The sequence below is a fragment of the Etheostoma cragini genome, chromosome 5 (assembly GCF_013103735.1).
Source record: "Etheostoma cragini isolate CJK2018 chromosome 5, CSU_Ecrag_1.0, whole genome shotgun sequence".
Lineage (NCBI taxonomy): Eukaryota > Metazoa > Chordata > Actinopteri > Perciformes > Percidae > Etheostoma > Etheostoma cragini.
The window spans coordinates 29263788-29281722 of NC_048411.1; the positions used below are offsets into that span (position 1 = coordinate 29263788).

General features: G+C 41.0%; 3 protein-coding genes across 6 annotated transcripts in view; 1 reads left to right on the top strand and 2 right to left on the bottom strand.

Annotated features, from left to right (window-relative positions):
- Positions 1-13825, bottom strand: part of disp3 (dispatched RND transporter family member 3) — a 24752-nt gene extending 10927 nt beyond the window's left edge. Inside the window, exons 1-6 of the mRNA XM_034870845.1 lie at positions 13729-13825; positions 13379-13480; positions 5896-6897; positions 5015-5234; positions 766-902; positions 126-260 (exon numbers count right to left, since the gene is read on the bottom strand). Coding sequence (XP_034726736.1) covers positions 126-260; positions 766-902; positions 5015-5234; positions 5896-6889 — 1486 coding nt within the window. The 5' untranslated portion in view covers positions 6890-6897; positions 13379-13480; positions 13729-13825. The remainder of the gene's footprint in view (positions 1-125; positions 261-765; positions 903-5014; positions 5235-5895; positions 6898-13378; positions 13481-13728) is intronic.
- Positions 1-17935, top strand: part of kansl3 (KAT8 regulatory NSL complex subunit 3) — a 340892-nt gene that overhangs the window by 103470 nt on the left and 219487 nt on the right. The gene's annotated exons all lie outside the window — the stretch shown is intronic.
- The window catches only part of si:dkey-32e23.4 (dynamin-1-like protein), a 14890-nt gene continuing 12013 nt past the window's right edge, over positions 15059-17935 (bottom strand). For all 4 annotated transcript variants that reach the window (XM_034870882.1, XM_034870879.1, XM_034870881.1 and 1 more), the window contains one exon: positions 15059-16765. In XM_034870882.1, coding sequence (XP_034726773.1) covers positions 16709-16765 — 57 coding nt within the window. In that variant the 3' untranslated portion in view covers positions 15059-16708. The remainder of the gene's footprint in view (positions 16766-17935) is intronic.

A 17935-nucleotide genomic window follows, 5' to 3' on the forward strand; every position in this document is an offset into this window, starting at 1 on the left:
ATTTTGTGTAAAGCACTTTGAATTGCCCTGTTGCTGAAATGTGCTATACAAATAAAGCTGCCTTGCCTTGCCTTATGTAAAACAATTCCTAAAATGGACAAATTGGTGTATTTCTTTTTCCGTACCAATGCCGATAATAACAAAGGCTGCAACTCCATTGAGAATGCCCAGGTACCTCACGCCAAAGACAACATGGTACAAGAACAGAGCCATCAGGCAGCTCAGTCCAATGCTAGCGAGTCCGCAGAGAGTCAGAAACACTACAGAGACAGAGAAAACAACACAGAGCTTATACACATTCAAGTGCTACCAAATGACGTCACACCCGACGCGAATTGATAGTATTGCATAACAACTGCATGGTTCTAGTATGGATGTGTTATTATTTAATCTGATATAGATAGTAAAAAAAGAAGTAGACAGAAAAAAGAAAAGAAACAAAAACGTGTAAATGTGTGTAGGTATGTATGTTGTATGATATGTTTGTTGAGTATCGCAATAACAATATTACTTGTAATAAATAAACAGATATAAAAATGTACATACATTGCTTCTTGAGTTTAAAATGAATGAAAGGAATGAAAGGGCAGCGTTTTACTCATATTTTATTTCAACTTAAACAAAAATCTGTCTTTCGCGATATGTCGCAGTCTTTTGCCATGTGTGTATTGCGCTAATCGATATTGCGATGATGATAAAAACAACATCTTGTGCAGCCCTAGGACACAGCGATGTGAGTTGAAAAAAGAGAAGTTGATGCTGTACCAGAAAAGGAGGTCAGGACATAGACGAGCAGAGTGATGCAGGCTCCACTGATGACAGCCAGCATCATGTCGTTGTGGAAGGTGTGTCTCACCTCATCATCGAACAGCTCTGTTCCCCCATAGAGCACCTTCACCTGGCTGGGACAAGGACACAACACACTGTACAAAAACAGAAGTTCAATAATACACTTCGAGAGACAATATATCATGACATTTCTAAAAACGAATTATTTTCTAAGAAAAATGCACATCATGATGTGGACTATTATTAATATGTGCATAATTTTCATTTGTGCAATTTCAATAATTAATGTGCAATTATTGTAAAATACAGTTAGCTATATCTGACTTATGTGCATTGCCCAATACTGTTATACTACCAGTATTTATTTAAGCCGCATGAGACTGTATAAGGCATAGCCTATTTTAGTCTTATTTAATGTAGAGTAACTTTGTTTTTATTTTACTGTAAGAACGGTACTTCTTTGTTTGACACTTGGTTATGCTACTTGTACACTTATCTATCTATGCTTTCGTCTTTGCTGTTGCAAACCGCAATTTCTCCACTGTGGGACAAATAAAGGTTTTTCTTATCTTATCACATGTCAGAGAGTCAGATATTTATTTCATTTTTAGTGAAGAACATAACAAGGATTTTCTGCTTTGCTCTGTTTAGCTGGAGCTGGATAAGATGAAGTGGCCATTGGCGGTATCAACAGAAAATATTTAGTTCAATCATTGATGTAAGAGCCATTTGTCTCCACCTTTTCAGTTAGGTTAATTTAGTTATTTATTTTGGTGTATCACTGGGTGTGGCCCGTCTCTGGGAATTAGGTGTATTTACAGGTGTGTAATCGGTGAGAGAAAGGTGTAGATGGTGGGGAACACACGGTTCTTATCGTAGCCGTGAGCACGCCACAGCTCTTTATTAATCAGCACTGGGTGAAGTACTATTTTATATGAATACCCCCTTTTCTACTTTTATAATAAATAATGATTTTGATTCATAAAATCCTGAGATCGATCTTTTAAGAGGCTCTGATTTAAAACTAGAGTAAATATGAAACTAGACGATCTGAGGAACCCATGTCTTGCTGAATAACGCTCCAAAGTTAGGTGACATTTTGGCGAGGGAAAAACTGCCATGGCTATTTTCACAGATGTATAGCTTCAGGTCTCCGTCTCTGCTTCACACCCTCTGCACTCAAGAAGAAGAACATGTTTTTCTGTCTCTATGTAACTGCTTTGGGGTCAATTCTTAACAACATTAACATTAGTTTTTTATTAAAGCAGCCGGTTGGAGGGTTCCTCGTGCAAGTTACAGCATTAGTTCTCTGAGAATCTATTACATATCCAAGCGAAATTGGTCTTGGAACTGAACCACCCCTAATCAAATCAAATCGAGACCTGGTAATCAGCTACTATAACGACTTTAGTGACTATAATGCAGTAAAATATTCAATAATCGTTCCTGCGTACTGTCCTGTTAACTTTTTTATTCTTTTGTTAGTTTAAAGAGAAGGACAGAAACTGCCTTAATAATATCGTTGAAGTCTTCTCCAAAACCATTTGGGCCCAGCAGAGCGACTCCAACTCTCTCTGGAAGAGACAGGAAACGCGTTCTCCACAAGGCGAAGAAGAGGTTTTATTAATCAGGACCATATTTTGTCTAGTGAGTTAACAACTGATGCCCTCAGGACGACGCTAAGAATGTGCCGCCTCCCAGAAAGAAGAACCGTTTCCCAAATTGTCCATTCCCTCTGCCATTAGACTGCTGAACGCCGAGTAGCTGTCTTGAACGGCACTCTACTTGAATGAAACGTTGCGGCACTTTATCCATTTTATTATTTTATCTGGTCCCTTACTCTATCGTCTTTATTCAGTTCTTATTTTAAATATTTTTGCATATTTATGGATGTCACTCTTTCCCGTGAGCCTTTTTGCTCCCTGCTCATTGATGAGTGGCAGTATGAATCTGTCTCAGTGGACTGTACAAACTGAATTGTCCTTTAGGGATGAATACAGCAATCTGTATCAAAGACGTTTTGGGCACCACATAAGCATTAAGGAATGAATGCGACTGAAAGGCTTTTCTCAGATTTAATTATTGTAGCTGGGACTTCTTTCGCAAGTTCTGTCTTAAAGCTTTTTGAGTGTTATGTATTTATTATCTGCTCTAGCTTTTCCAACGTTTTTAGACACGGATATTGACATAATAACGGTCTAAAGCTACAACAAAGGGACACAAACTGACTAAAAAGAGACGCCAAATGACCACGAAGAGACAAAACCAACTCCAAGGAAACACATATGACCGAAAGGAGACGGAACACGACTACAAGGAGATAAAATCCCACAAATAGACACAAAATGGGAAAATTAATAAATTAGTTAGTTTAAAAACATTTAAGGATTATTTTTGGTGCATTTTAGGCCTTTTTATTCACAGCTGAAGACATTAAGAAGGCGGAGTCAAACCTGCGGCCACTGTATTGAGGAATCCTCTGTATATAGGTGCCTGCTCTACCAGGTGAGCTAACTAGGCACCCAAAACATATTTTCTTAAGGAAAGAAGCATAACCCCCCCCGCCAGATACACACTCTTAAGTCATCCAGAAAGCCAGGGCAAACACTGTGTCTAATAAAGAAAGAAAAGGTGATGAAGTGAAGTTTTAGTAGATCTGATTATTGTAACTGTGTCTTTAAAGGTGTCTGTAAAAAATCCATCAGACAACTGCAGTTGATTGGAAACGCTGCTGCCAGAGTCCTCGCTAAAATCCAGAAACTCATCACCCCCTGTTCTCAGGGCTTCGCACTGGCTTCCTGCGAATCAAAGAATGGATTTCAACATATTGTTATTTATTTATAGAAGCAGCTTTTTGTTCCCATGCACCACAGATCTGGAATAAACTTCTACAAGATTTGAGATCTGCTCCGGGCCTCGTTCTTTTGAATCAAGCCTTAAAACGTATCTGTCTGCACTTTTGTTTTCCCTGAAGTTCCTGAGATCTGTTGGAGCCATTACACGTTGGCTATGCTAATTAATCTGCAGTGTTATGTTTGAGCACTGGGTGGAGGATTGCCTCTGGGAAAGCATAAAGGTTATCAGCTACAGACACACAGGTGTGTGGAAAAAGGGGAAAGCATCCGGCTTTTCACCGTGTCAGGTCTGCGTGTCATAGCTCTGATTTGCGTGCAAAAGAAAATGAATGGAACTAAACCAGAAATGAAAAGGACCGTAGGCTATTGCTTGTTTGAAGAATAAATGGGTCACAGCACCCAAACGAAGACAGATTGTGGACATTGATTACTGTACAAGCCCGTTATTCCCTTATCCCATCTCACTAGCCTAATGTAAGAATCAGTAAATGACTACAGTCATTCCTACACTCCTTTTTCTAGAATTTCTATTTTTTGACGCTGTCTTTTTAAAGTAATTTCTAACACTGCACTGTGTTATTCTTGTATTTCGTCTTATTCTTTTAAGCTGTTTCATGTTCTCGTTAACTAACGTTTTTAGTTGTTTTTTAACTGCTCCTTTGTGTTTTATGTAAAGCACTTTGAATTGTCTTGTTGCTGAAATGTACTGCACAAATAAAGCAGCCTTACCCTCTACTGTATGCTTTAAAAAGTCTTTCAGATGTACTGCTTTTGTTTTGCTTTTGTTTAATTAGGGCTGTGCCATTAATCACACTTTGATTGCAATTACGATATTGACTCCCACCGATCACAAAAGCAATGTAATCAAGAAAAAAGGCTATTCTGCACATTACAAACTCTTATTTTGTCTTGTGTTCTGAATGAAAAAAATAACTTAAAACAGGGAAAAGTATGATAAGTATAAGCTTTTTAGGTGTAATAAATCACTGGGTAATCATGTTAAATAATGATTTCAATACTGAACAAAATAGTTGTGATTATGACTTTGTTTTGTTTGATGTTTTATGACCCATTGTATTTTTTAGTTTTGTATGTGTCTATGCGTATGTAGAGAACTTTGACTTGCCTGGTTGCTAAAATCTGCGATCCAAATAAAGCTGCATTGCCTTCTACGCTCCAAAGGTCTTTTAAAGTTATATAATCTATATCTTGATTTTATGACCTGTTGTATTTGCTACATTATTTGTTTTAAACTTTGTATGTTTATGCATATGTGGAGCAGTTTGACTTGCCTTTGTGTCTAAATTGTGCAATATGAATAAACTGCCATGCCTAAGAGATGGTCAACATTGCGGGGATTACTTCCTGACCTGGTAGATTGCTTGGTCAGGATGTCTGCATACTGCACCACAAAGTTTTTGAAGCGTGATCGTTGCTCGTGAGCTCGGTCCTGCAGGGAGTAGAAGGAAGGAAGAGGAGCTCCGAAGTGGATCTCGCTGCGTAACAGAGAGGAGGAGAGATGCTCCGGCGACAGACTCTCATCCACGTACCAGTAGAACTGTGGGTGGGTGATGGCCAGGCTCAGAGACCCTGGGAACACAGACACAGCAAACCAGCCCTGTTAGGGGGACTCTTGAATCTTGAATTGATCTTGATTCTTTTGTAGATTATTTTCTAGATTTATTAATAGTTGTTTGTTTTGTAAAATATCCAAAAATTGTGAAAATTGTCAATCCATGTCTCCCAAAAAGCCCAAGATGACGTCCTCAAATGTCTCGTTTTGTCCAGAACTCAAAGATACTCAGTTAACTGTCACAGAGGAGGGAAGAAACTAGAAAACACTGACACTTAGGAAGATGAAATTAGAGAAGTTTTATTTCTTTTCATTTAAAAATGACTCAAACCAATTTATCTTTTATGAAAATGGTTGGCAATTTTCAAATATTTGACAACTAATCATTTAATCTTTGCAGCTGTAAACTGAATATCCATTTGCCGCTATTGAGACATGAAATCTTGTATTTATCGCTTAAAGATAAACCTTGCCTTCCTTCAAATAAGCCTCAATTTGAATTTTCTGTGTTGCATGTTTTTATTTATCAAAATAGTTACCAACTATTTATCAACTATTTGATTCATCATTGCATCTCCATCACAAAGCTGTCATTTTCTTTATATCGAACTAGAGTCTGGATCTGGGGAGGGGAAAGAATTGAATTATTTCTCCAACTTTCTTAACTTGTGGACTCACCTTGAATATCCGCCAGATCTGGGCCCATGCCATCATAGTAAATCTTCCCCCCTCTCTCGCTGGGGTACAGGTAGGACAGGAGTGAGCTGGGCGGGGAGCAGTAGGACGGTCCCAGTGGCAGATCCCTCAGCATCTCCAGAGGCTTCCAGCAGAACTGATGGAACTGCGGGTGCTGCATGAGCAGGCGCTCCACGTGGTGAATTGTCTGCAAGCGTTCTGGGGTGAAGATGTTGCGATCGCCCTCCCCTTGAGCCACAAACACCAGCTCAATCCTCCACAGAGCCTGGCTCTGCAGGTAGTAATTGGGAGCAATCCTGCGCCTCCTAATGAGCCGAAGAGTTGAATTCCCAGCCACTGATGTCTCTGTTTCTTCTTCTGCTCTGTCATACAAGTTCCTGTGTTTCCCCATTTTCTCCTGACCCACTTTAAGCTGCGTCCTTTTATCTCTGCTCGCCGCGACTGCTCTTTTCTCATCATCTTCTGCGCGTGAGGGGTAGTTTTGAGGAGTGGGGGACCTCCGAGCCTCATTATCTGTCCTGTTGAACCCTCCCTGTGTGCTCAGCTTCTCCAGCAGAAGCTCCCTGAGGGCCTCAGACTCACTGTTATCTAAGTCTCGCCTACGTCTGTCCCAGGAGCCCAGCTGAGTCTTTACAGCGATGGTGAGGGCGTCGAAGCGCTCGGCCGAGAAGTGACTATGGACCTCAAAGGCACTGTAGGAGAGGTCGATGTCCAGAGGGGGGCAGTAGAGCAGCATGTAGGCAAACAGGGCGCACGGGAGTGACACTACTACCCCTACAAGCACCCCACTGGCCCAGGGCTCTGTGTACACCCAGCCCACTGCCCTCCACAGTCCACACATGCCAGACTCCCCAGAGAAACAGCTCTGTCCTGTTGCAGGTGCTCCTCCATCCTCTCCTTCCTCCTCTTCCTCCTCCTCATCTTCCTCTCCTCCCCAGCTGGGCTGAAACAGCAGCGGATCCCCCCCCACATCCATGCTGGCACCTGTCAGGGACACACAACACTACATGATCATTGCTCACCTAAAAAGGTCCCATATGGTGAAAATGGGTTTTGGATTGTGTTTTCAACTCGGGGGTGTAAAGTAAAACCTGTGGAAATGTGAAAGTTGCTTACTACAGCCATTCCTCTATCGCCCAAAGAACTACACCGCCGGCGCCTCCAGTAACAACTTGATGAACTTGCTACATAGAAACAGTTTAACCAATGGTTGTTGGAGGTCCAAAATGAGCATAGCCTCGCCCCCTTTGGAGTCGTTATTGCCAGAAAAGTGCAAAGCGGGAAATTCATGTCGTCGCTGAAAACGTGCCATGAGAAGTGCATTATTTGGGCTCCAGACTAACTTCTTCAACTAGGGCACTGTAGCCCCTAACTAAAAAGTGTAAGGGTACAGGCATAAAATGTAGGGGTGCCCCATTTTAACAGCTTTTACTGATAAATGCTTTGGGACTAAATACAGAAACTACAATGTGCTGTTTTATTTTATTTTCAGTCTGGAGCCCTGATTATTCCTACCAAAAAGTCAATAAACATCCTTCCAAAAGAAAAAAAAGAGGATTTTTTTGTTGAAGACTTGCCTTGACCTGCCCCGAGTCAGTTGTTTCAGGTGTGTACGTCACATTTTACACCGAGCACGAGCTAAATCAGAGGCTATACGACACTGGAGTGGAAACCAAACTAATGCTGGTGAAAGGATCCATTCCAACGCTCCGGGACCCTTCCTCCAAGCACTGAAACAGTGAGTAAAAAAAATAATAATGTAGATAATTAACTCAGTTGACAATTTGTTTTTTGCTAATGGTTAGCTGGCTGTGGCGGCGCTAGCTAACGTAAAGCCGCCTACACATGATCCGCTGTGCGCGGGCTGTGCCGTTGGTTTCTTACAGCTACACCCCTCTCCTCCTCTGGGAGGAGCACAACATAAATGTTTGGACAACCAGACTGACCGTCGGACTGACCGCCTCACCGAGTTGGTTAAAAAATCTCCTGGGAACACACCGAAACAACACCGAATTGAATGTACGTAAGTGTGCGCGAGACGTAATACATCTCCATAACAGCAGGTGGCGCTAATTTGTATTGTCGCCCAAAAAATGAGAACTGGCAACTGATTGGACAAACACGTCACATTGGCGTCTCCGTGATTTCAAAACAAGACCATAATGGCGGCTCATTTGGAATACAATTGCATATTTTACCAAAATAGTTCACCGAAACATGTTTCTGTAAACATTTTAAGGAGAAATAGGCCAAGCAATTGTTGAATCTTCATTTCAGATAAACAAAGGTCAGTTAAAAGATTTATGCCCGATTTTGGGAGGCTTAAATCCCGCTCATCCCGCTCGTCACTTCCAGGTTAGCACAATCAGATCGGCCATTGAGTCCGACTACCCGCCTTCCGATTCAACATGTCAGTTCGGCCAAAATGGACGCCGACGGCTCCTCCGACCGAGGATGGCACGAAACACACCGAACGGACTCGAGTCACTGACCTTGCCAGACTGTACGAGGGCCGATAATCGGGCTGGTTTGGCAGCGCCGTTAAGCGGCTGTCGACAAAAGGTCTTCCATTGGAGGAAATTGAGAAGGGGAGTTCTTTTTTTCCTCAAGGCCTTATAAGAGAAAATGGTCGGCTGAGTACAGCTTTGAGATGCTGATCACAAGAGCTTGGGGTGAGGCAGGCTAAAAGCTGTCACTTAATTCTTCTCTCAGTCAGCGTGTGCAAGCCTTTATCACCCAGTCAGAGTCAGCTGGTGGCTTTCTTTTTTTTAAAGATTATTTTTTGGGCATTTTAAGGCCTTTATTGACAGGGCATCTGAAGAGATTAAAGGGAGAGAGAGAGAGAGCAAGAGAGAGAGAGGGGGGGGGGGATGACATGCAGCAAAGGGCCGCAGATCAGAGTCGGACCCGGGCCCGCTGGGTCGAGGAGTACACCTCTTTATGTAGGGGGGGTCCCCTCTACCAACGGAGCTATCTGGGCGCCCGGCTGGTGGCTTTCTACATATCAACGCTATAGCTGTGTCCGCAGCAAATTAAATCATCTCACTTGTCTAATTAACGACAAGAAGAGAAAGTCAGATATTAGACGGAGTCGTGAAATAAGAGGGGGTTTATCTCCTGTGATGGGCAGCCTTTGAGTAATTGTGTCCCCCCCCCCACCGCTCTACACACAAGACACTGCAGTTTGCATTCAAGTGGCAGTGAGCCCGCTAACTGCAGCAATTTATCTTTTCTCTTCAGAGCAGCGCTTTAAGGTCAGCCAGGTAAGACAGTGAATCTTGATTATGTGTAAAAGATAGCTGGGCTCAGCTCTGCAGCTGAAGTGAAAAAAACATTATAAAAAAGGGATCATTTACAAATGATGCTATGTAATCGATATTTGTAAAAAAAAAAAAAAGATTAACACTCAGAGTTAGAAAGCAGAGAAGAAAGTTCCTTGAGAGATAAGCCCTGGAGCTGAAAAATGAACTGGTAAAACCGGATTTTTGTTATTTCCTTACACCTGAATAAAGTTAATTTCATGGTAGAGCTAGAGGAGAAAATGTGCTAGTGTCCGCTGGAGAAAATCACCTTGTGTGCGGTCACTGTGTCCACAAAGTGTCGCGATTACGGAGCAGATGTTGGTTTTGTCACACGGCCCCATCGTTAACAGCCTTAGCTCGACACTTTCTGAGAAACACAATGTTTAAAGTTGCCGAATGTCCACAGGATATACATAAGGCTAATGTAGCGTTACACTCACTGTTCCTTTCATGAGAGTTGAAAACCAAGAGCTCCACTATGTCTCCAAATTAAAAGAGGCCTATTTTGGGCCAATTTCAAATCTGCACAACACTTCCTTTTATTAATCACCATGTCAACTTACAGCACAGACAAAGACACCAGCGCACCTTTTAATGGGAGGACGGCAGACCAGAATCTGCCCACGCACTCTGAATGTGAACCTGCTCTTTCAGAGGACTAATTCCTTAATGGTGTTGGAAGGGTTGGTTTTAAAATGTGAAAATTGAGGAAGGAAATATGTTGTCTCAACAAAATCATCTTTTTATTTTCAGTCCCAGTAGAGCCAGACCAATATCAGGTCGATATCATCAGCCGATATTAGGCCTTTCCTGAACTCTGTATCTGCATTTACAATGACAAGTAAATGTTTCTGATAAATTAATATTTAAAAAATTAAATAAAAACAGACTTTCAACCATGTTATGAGTGTTGGCGTTGCATAGTTTGTCCACCAGAGGGCGCTCTTTAACGTCCCAGTTGACAACCCTGATTATTATTTTTTGTTATTGTGTTTTTGTTCAAAGGACTTTAGGTTTCATATATTAAGTTTGTATTTTCATACACTTTATTTATCAGAATTTTAATATATTTTGATGTTCCTCTGTTCTATTGTGAGAATAAAACAAATGATTATCATATTATTTTAGTGAGAACTCATAAATAAATACAAATAACTAATAAAAATAAATCTGTTTATGTTTTGTAATGCGTTTCTGGATTTTCTTTTTTAAATATTTATCGGCCGATATATCGAAATTTTGGATTTTTGAATAACCAAATATTGTGTCGGTATCGGTCTTAAAGATCCTTTATCGGTCGGGCTCTAGGTCACAGTGCCTTATATTTCTAAAACAAGAAAGATATTTCATCCCAATTTAAAGGCTGTAATTTGTAATCATTACTGGTTTTGTGCACCCATCACGGGCTGTGAATTCAAAAGGATGATGAACCACAATTATGTTGTCTTCTATAACGCCATAATGACAGATACATTTCCTCTTCAAATGGGTTTTATAACCAAGTAATATAACCAATTATGTGACAAACTCTTTTAGGAACATGTGAGACATAATTGCGCATTTGGAGTAAATAAAATGGAATCCAGTTTTGGTAATGTATTAGATTATTGTAATCTTGTTCCAGTTCATCATCTCTGGCTGTCCAGCTTGTTTTAATGATGGTGCTCTCATCAGCAGAAGATGAGAGGAGGAGGCATTGCAGACGAGCACACAAACATGATAAGAGAAGAGAAATGGAGGTAAAGAAAAGCCCGGGGAACGATTGAAGACACTCACAAAGCCGTCGCCCTTCAAAACAAACGGCCAGCACCTTTAGAAAATCTGTGGAAAGAAATTGTGCTTTTTGCTGTTTATTATTTATGTCAAAACGTCTAAATGGTTGGACTGCAGGCAGATCTCCACAGCTTCATTTTCAGTGTTCATTTCAACATCAAAACAGATTAGTGGTGGTCAAAGTCTGACAGTTTGAAGAGACTCATTAGAGTCTGACATGCAGACTTTGACAGAGCCTATTAAGGCAGAGCTCTGTGCTGTGTACAAAACCTCTATCTATCGCCTTCTGTGTGCCTGGCAACAGACAGCATGCAGGTAAAGATAAAGTGCAATGCACAGACTCAGGGATGCGTCCTTTCTCTCTCCTGCCGATGAGCCTGAGCATTGCACCTCACGAACAGTAATTATGAGCGGTGTGCAGCTGTAAAGCACTGCGAGCAGTGCAGCGCTTGGTATGACTAATGTGTTTACAAGCTCCCAGAATTGTTCCAACACCACTACTTCTCTGCAAAGATTACCCAGTACGCAGACAGTTTAAACCCTGCGCAGGTGTGGATTTAAAAATAGAGTGTAATTTGGCATCCTGCTTTCAGTATTTATTGCAATAAACACTGTCTCCCTCATGGCTCAGTCTATTTGAGGGGGTTGTGTTTCTTTGTCTATAGGGTAAACCTGTGTATAATGGGCGCGCTCTACCAGGTGAGCTACCCAGGCGCCAAATATAAGATAGTTTTAGTCTCAAAACTGAGACAGATGAAAGCCCAGAGAGGCCTCAACTCAACTAGGGCTGCAACTAACGATTGTTTTCATGGACGACTAATCTGTGGATTATTTTCTCGATTAATTGATTAGTCGTTTGGTCTATAAACGGCTATTTTATGTCAGAACATGGGGGAAAATGATTCAGTGTTTCACAAAGCCCAAGATGACGTCGTCAAACGTCTTTTTTGTCCAACACTCAAAGATATTCAGTTTACTGTCACAGAGGACAGAAGACAAGAACATACTCACATTAACCAAGCTGACATCAGAGAATTGTCCCTTATTTTTAATAAATAATGACTCAAACCGAATCAATGATCAAACAAGTTGGCGATTCATTTCATAGTTCACAACTTATTGATTCATCTTTACAGCTGTACACTAAACACCTATTTGTCCACTTTTGAGATATGAAATACTGTGTGAATCGCTTAAAAGATTTACCTCGCTTTGCCTGACATAAGACTCAATTTTGAACTTTCTGTGTAAGTCTTTTATTGGAATTTCTTTAAACAAGTGAGCCCAGGTAGTCGTGTTGTACCTGCCTGTTCCTGCGTGTACAGCAGCATCAGATCGACTGAAGCACACAGCTGTATTTGTCTCACGAGTAATGTTCAGCCAGTTGTGGGCAAAAAGGAGGCTGAACCATAAACTCCACTAGACCAGTTTTCTTATGTTGTATTTTTCTCCCATAAAAACCCACATTAGCTGAGTGTCAGCGTTTTCACCCTCCACTACATCTCTGGATTGCCTCGGAGACTTTAGGAGGGAGCTGCGAGCCTGAACCCTTCACCTATAATCATCTCTCTCTCTCTCTTTCTCTCTCCATCCCTCACTCTCTTGCCCTTTTCCTCTCTTCAATCTTTCTGGCTTTTCTCCGTGTCTCCATCTTGTCCACAAAAGGTGAGATTTGTACCCTTCATTATTGACAACAGCTATAAATAACCCGCCCTTCTCAGTTTTATCTCGTCTCCATCTCATCCAATATGGATTTCACATGCTGGCCGCTGCCCCACTCACATTCAGCCTGGTGTAAACTCAGCGAGCACACCGCCTCATTTTAAAGGAGCATTGATTCCACCGCTATCGCTCTATGAATACATACCGTATGCATGATCGCTCTGCAATATGTTCAGAGCGGACGTGCCTTTGTATCCTTGTAAGCACTGTGAACCTGGAGTCCGGGGCTTTGACTCAAACTCTCGAGGTGTATTTGCTAACAACGGTGTTCATTTTTTTTCTTTTGTGGAAGAATTCATGCTCGCACTGAAGGAAGCGCAAAGCGGCGTGTACGCTGTGGGTGAAGCACGGGCTGTGCCATGCAGTTCCTCCCACTCTACTGAATAAAAGGTTAGCAATAAGCCCCATACTACAGCAATAGTTTTTCTATCAGCTTAAAAAAAACAACACATTCATCCTTAAACTTATCTGCTCTGATGGAACAATGCTTGGGGTGAGCTTTTATTGATATGTTTACCCATTTTATTTTATACTTTCTCTTGCATATACTAGATAATTACAGTTTATGGGCTTCAGCAAATCATCTGTGGATTATCTATGGATAAATCAGGCAAAAACAAAAGCATCCCTATCAAAGCAAATTCCTGCAACACTGAGAGGAGTCTTACCTGAGGCTGATGAGACGAGAATGACAGGTGGAGCGTTCAGGCCTACAGGGTCTACTTGTAATGTGCTGAACTTGTGCTCTGCAATTTAATCTCCTCCATGCTCTGGTGTGGAAGAAAAGAAACAATAATTGACTTCTTTATTGTCATAGTTAATAACTCATCAAGTGAGAGAGAGAGCACCAAGGGAACTCCCACAGGAGAATGACACACACAAACACAAACACACACAGATCCACACTCCCCTCCCTCCCCACTCTATAGGAATCCTCCAATCTCAGCAGTTAAAGTGCGCTTTTTCTCTCCTTTTGTGCTCTTCTGTCCCTATTTTTCCTTCTTCCCTCCTCTCTTACCCGGTTGTCCAGGCGACAGTCAGTAAGAGACATTCTTCCTAGAAGCTCCTCTCTCTCTCTCTCTCTCTCTCTCCCATGGCTTTGTTCAGCTTGCTCTGCTGACTGGCTCACCGCTGGAAGCAAGGCGAGGTGGGGAACGCAGCCAGGAAAATTCTGTAGATCCTTGGAAGACAACAGGAGAGCCTGGAGGGGGTTTAGAAATGAATGAAAACATGCTTTGGGCTAATTCCACCTTTATTAAGCCAGTTTTATGTGATCAAAATGATGCAGTTGCCACAACACTGCGGCCGAGCCCCCTCCCATGCTGTCAGGGATGGTACGGTCTAGTCTAGGCTCAGTTGGTGGGGAGGTGGGGTGTGCTATAACTGGCTACAGTGGGAGACAAAGTGCAGGCAATTTAAAATAATCACCTGTATTAAGTGTTTATTAGCTCCTGGTTTATTTCCCTTTGTGGTAATTTAACTTGTTTGCCTTGTTGTGCAAGAAATGATTTCTATTGAACTGTAGCAGCCTCGCTCACTAGTAGAGCTGCAGAGATAAATCAATTAGTTTGCCAGCAATTTTGATAATTGATTAATCGGTTTGAGTTCTTTTTTTATAAAAAAAAAAAAATGTCTTTGATTTCAGCTTGTTAAATGTGAATATCTTCTAGTTTCTTCTCTCCTGTGACAGTAAACGGAACATCTTTGAGTTGTGGACAAAACAAGACATTTGAGGACGTCATCTTGGGTTTCAGGAAAACACTGATCCACATTTTCTGACATTTCAGAGTGCAAACAACTAATCCATTCACCGAGAAATAATTGACAGATTGATCGACAATGAAAACACCCGTTAGCTGCAGCCTACTCACCAGCTTTCTCCACTCTTACTGACACAATCAACTCCTCCATCTCCTCACTTCTCAACCTCCACTCAGGTTTAACTTGGATTGCACTGACACTGAAAGTCAAATACTCCATCGTCTGAATGGGAACTGATAACTTTGAAATGAGTTTTTCCCCGATGTGTAGCTCCGTCCAGATTGAGAGTGTGAGTCAAGCACAAAGAAAACAGGTTTTAGAGTATGCTGCTCTGGTCTGTGTGTGTGTGTGTGTGTGTGTGTGTGTGTGTGTGTGTGTGTGTGTGTGCGCAGCACCCTTCAGGACACTTTTATCTTCATCCAGTTGGTGCTGTGACAGACCCATCTGACTGTACATTTTCACCTGAGATCAATTAAGTGAAGCAGAGTCTAATCTCATCTCACTGTGGAAGACAAACAGATCGTTTGAAAACTGATCAATTGTTATCCAGTGACTGCATGCCGTCAATAACAGCCCAACACACTCTGTACAGTGTCCTTTGTTAGGATTTAATGAGTCGCTCCACTTTGCACAGACTTCATTCAGTAAACACGTTTCACAAATATTGGCAGGCAAGAACTTGTAGGCAGTTGACAAATGATAGCAGTATACATTTAAATAATACAAAATATACATAAATCTGCCTTTTGTTCACCCACACATGCATACTGAACACACACATGCTAACCAACACAGGGCTTTCTGACAGAGGGACAGGATGTGTTCGCTCGCTGATCACAGAGAAATAAAGTCAGAAGAGTTATGGTTTGACGGTCCCCATTAAGGCAGGTCTTCCTGAAAACATTTTTTTTAGGAGAACTATTTTTGTTTTGGAGAGGAGATTCACATTAATACATTAGCTATAGCACCTGGGGGAGAAATCTGCCTTAACCGCAACCTAAGTTGGAAACAGATGAAAAAAAGATGAATCAGTTTTACACGCCTAGTAATATTACACAATGAAATTACAATTGGCAAAAACATGAATCTGCATACTGAGTCGTTTTTACTTCGGGGTAGTGTCCTTACTACTGGACAGGGACAATAATAGAGGACTATCTCATCTTTTATTAACAGCGGAAACCAGCGAACAAATGGCTAGAGGAAATAAAGAGAAACTACAGAACATTACCGCCCTTCCATCTGGTTCGTAAATCTAACAAATGATGAAGAACCATACACATGTTACATTATCTCCTGACTATTCTTACGGATTTTATTCATTTCTGTTTTCTAAACATATATAGTTTATATATATAAAAACACAATGTGTGCGTCTCCTACAATCCTTGTTGTTGAGAAGGTTTGGTCTCCTTGTTTATGACCACACACAAAACTAGAATAGCAATGCAACCGTTAACGACAAAGAGCTGATGTGTAAATTTGGCTCTGAAAAAATGAAGCTGATGTAGATAAGCACAACAGAGCTGGAAAAACTATCGGCATTCTTTGTGGAATTTCTGCAAATGATGGTCTGTCTTCAGTGCTGCATTTCAGTCAGCACTGATTGAGTTGGATTTCCATTTCATTTCCATCTCTGAAGAGTGCTCCAACAAAGGGATTAAAGTTGGATCACATCTAATCTAACATATTTCATTATTATTTCAGCAACTGCTAAAGGGACGCAGAGGACTCCCAGATTGTTGTTTTTTTGGAAAGTGTAGAACAGTTCAGCATGAACACGTTTAAATCCCCCAAAAATGAACACCCCAGAGAACATCTTCAATACTCCACATATAACTTACATCTCACATGTATAGCAACAATCTTCCAACCCACTGTGATAAAAACATTATAATCACAAAATGACGCAAAATATAATAATAATGATAAAAATAATAATTTGTTCGCAGCGGTGTCTTTCGCATTTCAACTTTGCAGAAACACTTTTGGCCTGAGAGTTTAATTAAATTGCTTTGCAACACAACGTTCACAGTGACAAGCAACAGCCCCAGTGTACTGGTCAGGACAGCTGATCTAACTGCGTTATGGTCGTTGGTCCATGAGAAAACTGTGGTGCTGCCACACATAGACAAACATGCACACTCTCACACAGACACACACTGTGCTGTAAACTCACATACACTCTCATACTCCTAAGTAGTCCTATGACAAAGGGAAGCGTTTGTTTCCTCTGGCTACCACAGATGCGTCTCCCTCATCTCAGAGATGATGTTATGGGCTTTTTTGAGCGCCTGTAAAAGACAAAATGAAAAAAAAGGAGGGCTGTTATGTCACCGGTTCATAAAATAGTTCAAAACTAATTTAAAAAAAATAAAGGGAAAAAATTTGCTAGAGTTCCTGCTCAGAACTAGGGCTGCACGATAGGAGGAAAATATCTAATTGTAATTATTCTGACTGATGTTGCGATATGATTCACGGTATGGGAGGGAATGATCTTATTTTAACATTTTCATTGACAAATTTTACAATTTAAAGGTTTAAAAGATTATACAGGGTTTCTGCAAGTTTCAACAAGTGAAATTTAAGACCTTTTAAAACCTTTATGAATTAAATGTAAGACCTATATCACAACACTGAAGTACAGTGAAATGCAGAGTCACAAAAAAAGAGTGATACTGATCTGCACTTATACAGCAAACTGTATTTGGACTTACAAAAAAAGACATTTCAATGAGAATTACAGTTAGCGTTACATGGACATAGGAACATTTAATTCCCAATTACTTAAGACCTAGAACCCAATACTTTTAATGTAAGACTTTTTTTAGGCCTAAAATGTTACACCTTTTAAGACCTTACGCGATATAAAGGAGCCCCCCCGGGGTCAGCTGAGAAGAATAAAAAAACGAAACAGTGCGCACGGGTTCATAATCCGCTGCTTTATAAACTTGAGGAAAATAGGAAAGATATTCACAGATTCAAACTTCTGGGTTCAATTACTCTATGATGAAATTATATTAAATCCCAAATGACGCATCTTTCCTAACGTGGTAAGGTTAATAATGAGCTACAAACTCATTTTTATCAAAATGAGCCGTCCTCCAACCTGGAGAAATAAGATTGGTCTCTAGTAGCAACCGGCTGTGCTTAGGGACCGTCTAGAAACTACAACACCGACAAAAAAATATCTATAAATTTAACGATTAAATAAGGTAGTGTCTCTAAACTTACCTTAGTTATAACTTGTCTCCTCTTAGTTGTACTACAGCACTTGCTGTTAAACACAATTTTAGAGACACTACTTTATTTAATCATTAAATTAATAGATATTTTTGTGTCGGTGTTGTGGTTAATAGACGCTCCCTAAGCACCTCCGGCTGCCACTGGAGACCAGTCTTATTTCTCCGGTTTAGTGTTTTTTTTTCTCAGCTGACCCCCGGGGGGGGGGGGGGGGGGGGGGG